Below are 11,796 nucleotides of genomic sequence, written 5' to 3' on the forward strand. Positions count from 1 at the left end.
AGTATGGTAATTTGAAAAGTCTACCATCTGATCATGATGGCCTAAAAACCAGGTGTTCCTGAAGGATCAGTGTTTTCATTTCATTCACAACAATTCTTGCATAAACTTCAGTCATTTCCATGTGACGAGATATTCAATTAATATTTGTCCTATCCATGCAAAAGAGAAATATAAAGAAATGAAACAATAATTATACCATCACGAAAGCACTGAGAAAATCTCGTGTCATTTGTGATAAAGCCTACCAATTTTGAATGGGATCAGTTGAAGCCTGATGGAGGATTTCCAGCAAAGATTAAAAAAAAAAGTGAAAAGAGCATCAACTCTTCAAAATCTTGAAATGCAATATATGTTTTTATGAAAAAGACAAAGTTACAAAGAGATTGGTCGAAACCGACAGTTGAAGGGGTTTGGCCACAATTTTTCATTATTTTAAATTTTAGTCTAAATTGATATGTCTTTGAGATCCCTTATCTCCAAGCACCTTTTACCTAACTAATTCTGGGAAATATGTATATTTTGATATGAAGCACTGAGTCATGTGATGTGTGACATCAACGTGTTTCATAGGTGACAGCAAATTTCGCTTTGCCTTATATATGTAGATTTCAAGATCCAATTGCTCTGCCCCTTTTATCAACCTAATTCTGGTAAATATGCAGAAGTAGGTTATATGATCTGCTTCAAATCTGTTCAAAATTGTTTTAGTTTAAACCCTATCTATCAACATAGTTTATTTTTAAAATGATGATGTTAAAATGTGCAGGTGAGCTAAAAAAAACACAAAATGAATCGGAAAATCAATATTTTAATAACAAAAATAAATATATAACAAATGAATATTATTGGCACAACATGAATATGTAATTCCATGGATGGAAAAGAGGTCCATAGGCTTTTAAGAGTCAGATGTTATAATTCGATGTACACCTCTTAGTGTTGCTGGCAATCCTGTGCTATCCAGATGCCACCTGAAAGAAGTACAAAAATGTAACACCTACATCAAGACATGTTAGCGGGTTTCTCTCTCCAGGAATATCTGTTAATTTAGTTGAATATATAGTTCATGTCACAGAAAACTTTGACCCAGCACTTTGCCAAGGTTGTGTAGTGTATGACCTGACATAGTCTTATTAAATCATTAACATACAAGGGCACAGCTCTGTAAAGTAGGTATCATATATGATTCTTTATGTGAATACGACCACTTTAGGTAAAGATTTCAATTAGCCCATAAGACTGTTAACATTCAGGAGATTAATTCATGTACTGGTTTCACTGATTTTACATTTTACCTGAAGAATGAGACCTCTAAATGTGATGGTAAGTGAAACTTAGGAAAAATATTTTGTTCATTTTTCACATGAAGGGGCATAACTCTCTAAAATCAAAAGTGGTTGAAATACAAAATCACTCGGAGGGCATACCACCATATGGTTCTGGCATTTCTCACAGAATATAAAACAATGAAGAATGAGTAAGTGGGTACGCATTAACAGACATAACTCCCTTAAAATAGGTTTAATTTGTACATGGTACTGCCACTCAACACAAAATGTGTTAAAATTCATTTTTAAAAGAAATAGGTATTTCTCTATTAAAAAGGGTCTGGGGGATAACTCCATATAGTACTGATACTTTTATCTTTTAAGTTTTATGAAAATTAATTGAAAACTGTTTTATGATGAATGTTCCATTTTAGCAGCCGTATTGTTACAAAACAAAATCCCATGAAAAAAATTTAAAAAGGTGTTATTGATCTTAGTAATTTAGGATCAATAGACGTATCTCTTGTTATCTTATTTATGAATTAATCAAATACTCAGATTACTTGAAGTTTTTAAAGTCCTGTCAGTTTTGAGATATCAAAGTTTAACAGCACAATAAATAAAATCTAAACCTTAATTTTACAGGAATGTAACCCTGGACATCTCTACCACCCTACTATATGATATACAGGTGAATGTTCATAGTAAATGTCATTTGAGATTATGAGAACTGCCATCAGAACACTTACCTGCCTGTATGTATTTCTGGGCAGGGGTTTAATACAACAGCCGCAAAACTGAAAAGCAGATTTCCAAAAATAATTTAAAGGACCACGAGTAACAACAAATGACCTCTTGCTCAAAGTCTGGATATAGAGGTGTTCACTGAGCATTAAATTTGTTGACATTTCTAATGAAACAGCAGTAAATATGAGTGACTTTATTACTAGGCAATGCCATACTGCTGGATAAATATGGTAAAGGGCTCATTAAAATCTTTTTCCATCAGTACAAATGACACACAACAGTTTACAAATATGAAGGAAATCTGGTGAGACAATATGTACAGACAAATTTATAGAATCTGCTTCAGATGAGCTAATATGATTTTCAGAACAACAAACCAATGGGTTCAGTTGGAGTCACTTACTTTGGAATTTGTAGAAGATTGACAAGGTGTTGTGAGCAACTGACTAAGGTGTTCTGTATCTCAGGGTCTTGAGCCCCACACTGCTGTTGCTGTTGGCTAACCTTGCTAAGACAGAGAACTGCTCTGGGAATGAGGTCCTGACATCGCGATGACAACTGAAACACGCATTTAGTCAAAAGCTAGGCAAACTATCATCGTTGTTTTACTTCAAACAGTTCAATTTTTGTATATTTCATTCAAATGGGAAACTGTAAATTCTGTGTACTGTACAATCACTTGAAAAATCATTTTGGTTCCATAGCCTAATCATTAGTTCATCTTACACTGTTCTTTCAAAACTGTTAACAGACATTAATGTACAATTTAAATAATTTTTAATTTTTTTTTTATAATTTAAACAATCAGACTTAAATAATTAATCAAAATGCAAATATTTATACATGATGTCATAACAAAATATCTGCCAGTCAAATATTTATACATGATGTCATAACAAAATATCTGCCTGTCAAATATTTATACATGATGTCATAACAAAATATCTGCCAGTCAAATATTTATACATGATGTCATAACAAAATATCTGCCAGTCAAATATTTATACATGATGTCATAACAAAATGTCTGCCAGTCAAATATTTATACATGATGTCATAACAAAATATCTGCCAGTCAAATATTTATACATGATGTCATAACAAAATATCTGCCAGTCAAATATTTATACATGATGTCATAACAAAATATCTGCCAGTCAAATATTTATACATGATGTCATAACAAAATGTCTGCCAGTCAAATATTTAAACATGATGTCATAACAAAATGTCTGCCAGTCAAATATTTCAAATTTGGTCTTCTCATTTGATTTCAGTCAATGATACATATGTTTTTGCTCTATATACCCATTTCTATTTATAGTAATAGCAATCTTGACCTTTGAACTCCTACCCATGCACTTTCTGTGAAGGAGAATTAGAGTGTTAACTGCTGATATTTTCATCCTGAAGCAGTATTCAGGCTATATGGAAGTAACCAATTTGCATTCATATCAGTATGAATTTTAAAAAATCTTCACCTTATTCAAACTACTCACAATAACGGTTAAAAAGTTCAAACATATGGTACATTTCATTTTCATGGAGACATTTACCTTAGCAATGGATGACATGAGAATGGAGATGATCTTGGCATGACCTTGAGAAGAGGTCACTCTCCCCATGGAAACCATGGCGGACATTTCATATGTAAGTGGCTCCAGGGTGTCGAAGAATCTCTTGATGATATCAGTACTGCACCTGTCATCATGGGTAGAGGAACAGTATTCCCCAACAGCCCATACCTGTGTTGAATACAGTATATAATACAGTTTGGCAAAAATGAAGATTATTGGTAAGTTATCCCAAACAACTCCCACTTAAGTTTGTAAATGCATCTGTTTCCATCTATGATTAAATCAAGAACAATTGTTTATAAATGTCACTAATTATATCTTTAACGACCCATTCTTCCTAAAATATTTTCGAAGACAATGAGAGCTCAATCAGTAAGGATTTTTATCAACCTCAGGTCTGATCAAAAGTATGTTTCAATCCCCATTCAGGGCGATGTGTGTTTGTCAGGAAGCTGCTATCATAGACTGTCCTGTGCTTTCATGGTTGTGTCCATGGACAAGACATTTCAACCTACTCATTTTTGATAACGTGTGGCAAGCCTTCAGACTTGTTCAGTGAGGATGTCACTAACTACAACAAGGACACCCTACCATAAAATGACCCTGGCTGTTGTTCAGTGAGGATGTCACTAACTACAACAAGGACACCCTACCATAAAATGACCCTGGCTGTTGTTCAGTGAGGATGTCACTAACTACAACAAGGACACCCTACCATAAAATGACCCTGGCTGTTGTTCAGTGAGGAATTCACTAGTTACAACAAGGACACCCTACCATAAAATGACCCTGGCTGTTGTTCAGTGAGGAATTCACTAGTTACAACAAGGACACCCTACCATAAAATGACCCTGGCTGTTGTTCAGTGAGGAATTCACTAGTTACAACAAGGACACCCTACCATAAAATGACCCTGGCTGTTGTTCAGTGAGGAATTCACTAACTACAACAAGGACACCCTACCATAAAATGACTCTGGCTGTTGACAGGGGAATAAACAAATGCCTTACCAATCTTCAAATATTTCAAACAGAAGGGTTAGTTACTTTTATTTTTCTTCTCATTAAACACCCATACAGAAAGAGTAACCTGGTACTAGCTGTTCACACAATCCTGTCAATAAAGAAGCTTACCATGTTTGCAAAAAATTCCTCGCGACCCATGATGTTGGAGACGCTCATGACAAAGTCCTGTATTTCACTTTGCACATCAATAAGGATTTGTGGAAACTTCTTAAACAGTCGCACAACATTCTCAGATAAAATTCTACAAGTAAAGACCAAAATCTGGTAACACTATGTAGCCACATGGAATGAAAAACTGTTTCTCTTTATTTTTCAAGATTTCAGGGAAAAAAACTTTTCTTTACTCCAAGAATTAGTGAGTATGATAGTTGTTTGAATATACCAGGTACTTTCTTCATATTTCTGTGAAAATTCTGTAATAAATTTTTTTCTAGAAGCTGTATATTTTAACATTGGTTTTGAAGCTGTACATTTAGACATCTGTTTTGAAGCTGTACATTTTGACATCTGTTTTGAAGCTGTACATTGTGATATCTGTTATGAAGCTGTACATTATGACATCTGTTTTGGAGCTGTATATTTTAACATTGGTTTTGAAGCTGTACATTATGACATCTGTTTTGAAGCTGTACATTATGACATTGGTTTTGAAGCTGTACATTATGACACCTGTTATGAAGCTGTACAATATGACATCTGTTGAAGCTGTACATTTTGACATCTGTTATGAAGCTGTACATTATGACATCTGTTTTGAAGCTGTACATTATGACATTGGTTTTGAAGCTGTACATTATGACATCTGTTGAAGCTGTACATTTTTACATCTGTTTTGAAGCTGTACATTTTGACATCTGTTTTGAAGCTGTACATTGTGACATCTGTTATGAAGCTGTACATTATGACATCTGTTTTGAAGCTGTATATTTTAACATCTGTTTTGAAGCTGTACATTATGACATCTGTTTTGAAGCTGTACATTATGACATCTGTTTTGAAGCTGTACATTATGACATCTTTTATGAAGCTGTACATTTTGACATCTGTTTTGAAGCTGTACATTTTGACATCTGTTTTGAAGCTGTACATTTTGACATCTGTTTTGAAGCTGTACACTATGACATCTGTTTTGAAGCTGTACATTTTGACATCTGTTTTGAAGCTGTACATTATGACACCTGTTTTGAAGCTGTACATTATGACAAGCTGTACATTTTGACATCTGTTATGAAGCTGTACATTATGACATCTGTTAAAGCTGCACATTATGACATCTGATGAAGCTGTACATTATGATATCTGTTTTGAAGCTGTACATTATGACATCTGTTGAAGCTGTACATTATGACATCTGTTATGAAGCTGTACATTATGACATCTGTTTTGAAGCTGTACATTTTGACATCTGTTTTGAAGCTGTACATTTTGACATCTGTTATGAAGCTGTACATTTTGACATCTGTTATGAAGCTGTACATTTTGACATCTGTTTTGAAGCTGTACATTATGACATCTGTTATGAAGCTGTACATTATGACATCTGTTATGAAGCTGTACATTATGACATCTGTTATGAAGCTGTACATTATGCCATCTGTTATGAAGCTGTACATTATGACATATGTTGAAGCTGTACATTTTGACATCTGTTTTGAAGCTGTACTTTTTGACATCTGTTATGAAGCTGTACATTATGACATCTGTTATGAAGCTGTACATTTTGACATCTGTTTTGAAGCTGTACATTTTGACATGTTTTGAAGCTGTACATTTTGACATCTGTTATGAAGCTGTACATTTTGACATCTGTTATGAAGCTGTACATTTTGACATGTTTTGAAGCTGTACATTTTGACATCTGTTATGAAGCTGTACATTTTGACATCTGTTATGAAGCTGTACATTTTGACATCTGTTTTGAAGCTGTACATTTTGACATCTGTTTTGAAGCTGTACATTTTGACATCTGTTTTGAAGCTGTACATTATGACATCTGTTTTGAAGCTGTAAGTTTTGACATCTGTTTTGAAGCTGTACATTATGACATCTGTTTTGAAGCTGTACATTATGACATCTGTTTTGAAGCTGTACATTATGACATCTTTTATGAAGCTGTACATTTTGACATCTGTTTTGAAGCTGTACATTTTGACATCTGTTATGAAGCTGTACATTTTGACATCTGTTATAAAGCTGTACATTTTGACATCTGTTTTGAAGCTATACATTTTGACATCTGTTATGAAGGTGTACATTTTGACATCTGTTTTGAAGCTGTACATTTTGACATCTGTTTTGAAGCTGTACATTTTGACATCTGTTTTGAAGCTGTACATTATGACATCTGTTTTGAAGCTGTAAGTTTTGACATCTGTTTTGAAGCTGTACATTATGACATCTGTTTTGAAGCTGTACATTATGACATCTGTTTTGAAGCTGTACATTATGACATCTTTTATGAAGCTGTACATTTTGACATCTGTTTTGAAGCTGTACATTTTGACATCTGTTATGAAGCTGTACATTTTGACATCTGTTATAAAGCTGTACATTTTGACATCTGTTTTGAAGCTATACATTTTGACATCTGTTTTGAAGCTGTACATTTTGACATCTGTTTTGAAGCTGTACACTATGACATCTGTTTTGAAGCTGTACATTTTGACATCTGTTTTGAAGCTGTACATTAAGACATCTGTTGAAGCTGTACATTATGACATCTGTTTTGAAGCTGTACATTATGACATTGGTTTTGAAGCTGTACATTATGACATCTGTTATGAAGCTGTACATTTTGACACCTGTTATGAAGCTGTACATTTTGACATCTGTTAGGAAGCTGTACATTTTGACATCTGTTTTGAAGCTGTACATTTTGACATCTGTTTTGAAGCTGTACATTTTGACATCTGTTTTGAAGCTGTACATTATGACATCTGTTTTGAAGCTGTACATTTTGACATCTGTTTTGAAGCTGTACATTGTGACATCTGTTTTAAAGCTGTACATTATGACATCTGTTATGAAGCTGTACATTTTGACATCTGTTTTGAAGCTGTACATTATGACATCTGTTGAAGCTGTCCATTATGAAATCTGTTTTGAAGCTGTACATATGACATCTATTATGAAGCTGTACATTATGACATTTTGAAGTTTTATATCTGTTTTTTACAGATTTACCTTTTCACATCTGTTTTGAAGTCTGGCATGTCATAGAGTAGTGCTGACCGTTCTAAAAGGACAGCAAGTAAATGTGCTGCAAAGTCTGTTGTCCCTTCCTCCAGTACTACTTCAAACCACACCCTGACAAAGTACAAAATTACATGTATTATTGTTTCTCATCAATCACATGCAATCCTACATCTGAGGTTTGTATTTTTAATTTTCACCAAAATTTACATGTCATCATAGTTTGAAAACATCACAGATTTAATTATAATCCTATTCGACTTTACGAGTAAGTAGAAGGGTCTTGGAAGTATATTTTTGGGGCATGAATTTATAATTCTTAAATAATATGAGAACAGAAATGATGAATTCAAATATTGTCATTTAAAATTGGTTCATAAAAATTTCTGTGTAGACAAACTGAACCTTCTGAAAAAAAAGTATAATGATGTTATGATTTAGTAGACATGACCTGCCAATACCAACATACCGGAGGAGGACAGGCACAGCCTGGGAACATACAACAACACGTGGATGTTGACTCATGTCCTTCACAGCTTTGTGGAAGCTGGCTAGTCTGTAATACAGAAATAACATCAATACTAGTTCACAAAGCATGCATTTAGTATACAGAAATACAGAAATAACATCAATACTAGTTCATAAAGCATGCAGTTAGTAGAATCTTTTCATCGGGTTTGCATCCAAGGTTGCTTTTTCCATGAACAGTACGTATATACCAACACTAGGTGTGAATCTCGTGTAACTATTCTTTCTGGGGGACACCGTACATCATCAAGTGGTTCACCAGAAATTGACAATTACAATGAGATTTCTCTTTCTACAGAATGTCTCCTTACTGAAGACAGTTTAAATTTGTTTAGGATACAAACTAGACATGCTTTAATTGCACAGAAAATACACATGTGCATGTAAATTGCTGTCTGTCAAAATTTGAATGTAGGAAATATCGTTTTAGCTCAGTAGGTAGAGTAGGATGTCTAGATTGATCCATGGTTTGAGGAAAATATAACAATATATAGTTTGATGTGCAAAAGAAAGTATACAAATAAGGATACGACAAATTTTACAGAACAGTATCATTTAGTTGTATTATTAAATGTAGTTAGCCAGTTATACCAGTGAGGTTTTAACTTTAACATATACTTTCTTCTGTTCTTCGGTATATATTTGTTAAGCTCAGGGACTCCACAAATAAGCTGACCCAAAAGGGGTGGGCTTATTAACGGACAATGAAACAGACATGAGCTTATTGTCAGATAACTACGGTACATAAACTTCCTACTGTTATCTCACAACAGTCTGACCTGTTGATGGTGTCCCCATGACCACCTTCTACCCGTGTGAAGAAGTTGAACATGGGCCTGAAGAATATATGCTGGAAGGCCTCTGTGGAGGAGGTTGGGTCTGTGTCGGACTGGCTGAGGGCTTCTCCCTTCCCATCCCAGTGATTCGTTACCTCCAGGGCAATTGTCATACACGGAAGATCCAGCAGGACATGTAGAACCTGCAGATAAAGATATTGAATTCAGAAATTCAGAATTCAGAAAGTGTGATTTTTTTTAAATGTTTGAAGGCAAGAGGGCATTCTATTTACCATTGTGATTCTGATGTTCAAAGGAACTGTTCATCAGTGAGTCACATTTGTAAAAAGGTATTTTGTAGCTTCATATAATTTCAGATAAATTAAACTGAAATAACCATCATGACCTTGAATTTCAAAACTACTTGTCCAATTTACTGCAAAATTATTTCAAGCCAATCTGGCCAATTCCTTATCAACTTAAAACTCAAGAAATTCAACATGAAAGAAGACACAGATAAAAATGAGGTTGAGGAATTTCTTCTGATTCTCTGGGGCTTGACATGATAGTTTGATAATCTGCATTGCCATGAAGAAATATGGCTGAAATACACTCAATCTATTAAAATGATCCTGCAGCCAATAGTATGTCCTCTAACATACAAATAAACAAACAATCCTGCAGCCAATAGTATGTCCTCTAACATACAAATAAACAAACAAACAGCAGAAATCTGTCTTTATCCTGGATAGATTTTATAGGTGAATACAGAATACAGAATCACCATCATGTTACCAGACCCAAATGACTGCCAAAACAATAACATTTGAATAAAAATATTCTTGGAGACCAATGCTTTACCTCTAGTGCTGTAGAAGATGACATCAGAGCTGGTAGTAGTTCTTCAAACTCACTCAAATAGGTCCTTGGGTTCCATGCTAGAATCTGACATTCAATAAAAACATAAAATAACTTCCAATGTCTTTTACAATCCATACTCTTGCATTTACTGTCATGCTGCTTAATATAATGATGCTTAATATCACCATATCATATTGGTATACAGTTACTAATCATGATATATGATGAAGGAAAAGACAAATATCAAGTAATACTACATTTATATATATCATGTTATACCACAAAGATAAAGATAATATTATAATGATATATATCATGTTATACCACAAAGATAAAGATAATATTATATTGATATATATCATGTTATACCACAAAGATAAAGATAATATTATATTGATATATATCACGTTATACCACAAAGATAAAGATAATATTATAATGATATATATCATGTTATACCACAAAGATAAAGATAATATTATATTGATATATATCATGTTATACCACAAAGATAAAGATAATATTATATTGATATATATCATGTTATACCACAAAGATAAATATCATACCAAATCGTATTAAATGACAATGATGATGATATACATATTATATATATATATCTATCACAACCAATCAATACTTTTTCTGTGAACTATGTTGAATATGACTCTCAACCAAACCTTAAAGATGTTGGGGAAGAAAGTGGTGAGGATTTGAGTGTTGTGACACAAAGCCTCTAGATTCTGTCGCAGGAACATGACCATGTCAAACATCAAAGCATTGTCCATGAAACTCTGAGAGAGCACTGTGTGAAAGATGAGCCTGTAGGCTTCCTGAGGGTCATGTAGCACTGCCTTACCTTTAACAAAAACACACCAGTTGGTAAGTTTTGTCAACAACTGTCCTCAAAAAATATGTTCCTGTATCCTTAATGTTTAATCTTTGTTACTTCACTTATACAAATTGCTCTTTTCAATTAAGCTGAGAGGGGTTTGTTTATGACCTCAATTCACACAAAAATGCAAATTTGAAAGGCAATTTATCTTTATAAGTTATAATTTCACAAGCGTTAATAACAAAAATGTGGAAAAAGCCTAGATTTCTAAATCATTTATTGAATAACTTTTAATAAGTCTTACAAAAATGAAATACACAAATAAAAAACTATAAGTACACTTACTATGGTTCATATAGAATTGTAAGATGGGTAGCAATAGGCGAGACTTGCCTAAGTCTTGGGAAAGTCTGTTGTATAGGTGACGCATTTCCTGGAATACCTTGGATATCTGACCCGTGTCAATCTTACAAACAAGGTCAAGGACATTCACTGTCTCAAGTAAACACTGAAATAAGGTCAAGGACAGTCAAAGTCTCAAGTACATGCTGAAATAAGGTCAAGGACATTCACATACTAAATCTGACAGTATAATAAAATCAAGGACATTCAAGTATTAAGTTTATAATCAAAAATCAATTATGTTAAAAATCTTGTTTGATAAAGTTTGAATATGTTGAAAGTCTGTGATGAAAGTATGATTGAAATCCAGTCTTTTTATAAATATGTTGAAAGTAGAGTTGATGATGAAGTCTAGTCCTTGTTTGAAGAATTAAAATTTTTGATATATGTATCTATTTATACAATACACATGTAAATTATATACTAAACATGTAAACAGTGTGGTAAGCATTTACAGTAACCAGGCCTTTACAATGCTAAAGTTCAGGTGAAGAGTTGTGCTAACTCAGGCAGACTCTCTTGATCTCTCTGTGTACTTAGATGTTAACCAAGAGGTCCAGAGGGCCTGTATCGCTCATATGAATC

The 11,796-nt window shown here is 33.6% G+C and overlaps 1 protein-coding gene across 1 annotated transcript; it reads right to left on the minus strand.

Annotated features, from left to right (window-relative positions):
* Positions 1-795: 795 nt before the first annotated feature.
* Positions 796-11,363, minus strand: LOC132562907 (AP-5 complex subunit zeta-1-like). The gene is made up of 11 exons (XM_060227684.1): positions 11,155-11,363; positions 10,655-10,833; positions 9,975-10,058; positions 9,117-9,316; positions 8,279-8,365; positions 7,801-7,923; positions 4,726-4,858; positions 3,572-3,760; positions 2,419-2,573; positions 2,018-2,065; positions 796-971 (listed from the first exon to the last, which is right to left on the minus strand). Exons 1-11 carry the CDS (start codon positions 11,237-11,239, stop codon positions 899-901), a joined length of 1,356 nt encoding a protein of 451 aa, XP_060083667.1. The 5' UTR covers positions 11,240-11,363; the 3' UTR covers positions 796-898.
* Positions 11,364-11,796: the final 433 nt, after the last annotated feature.

This window comes from Ylistrum balloti, unplaced genomic scaffold (genome assembly GCF_031769215.1).
Source record: "Ylistrum balloti isolate Yb309-2 unplaced genomic scaffold, AGI_CSIRO_Ybal_v1 Utg371544, whole genome shotgun sequence".
NCBI lineage: Eukaryota > Metazoa > Mollusca > Bivalvia > Pectinida > Pectinidae > Ylistrum > Ylistrum balloti.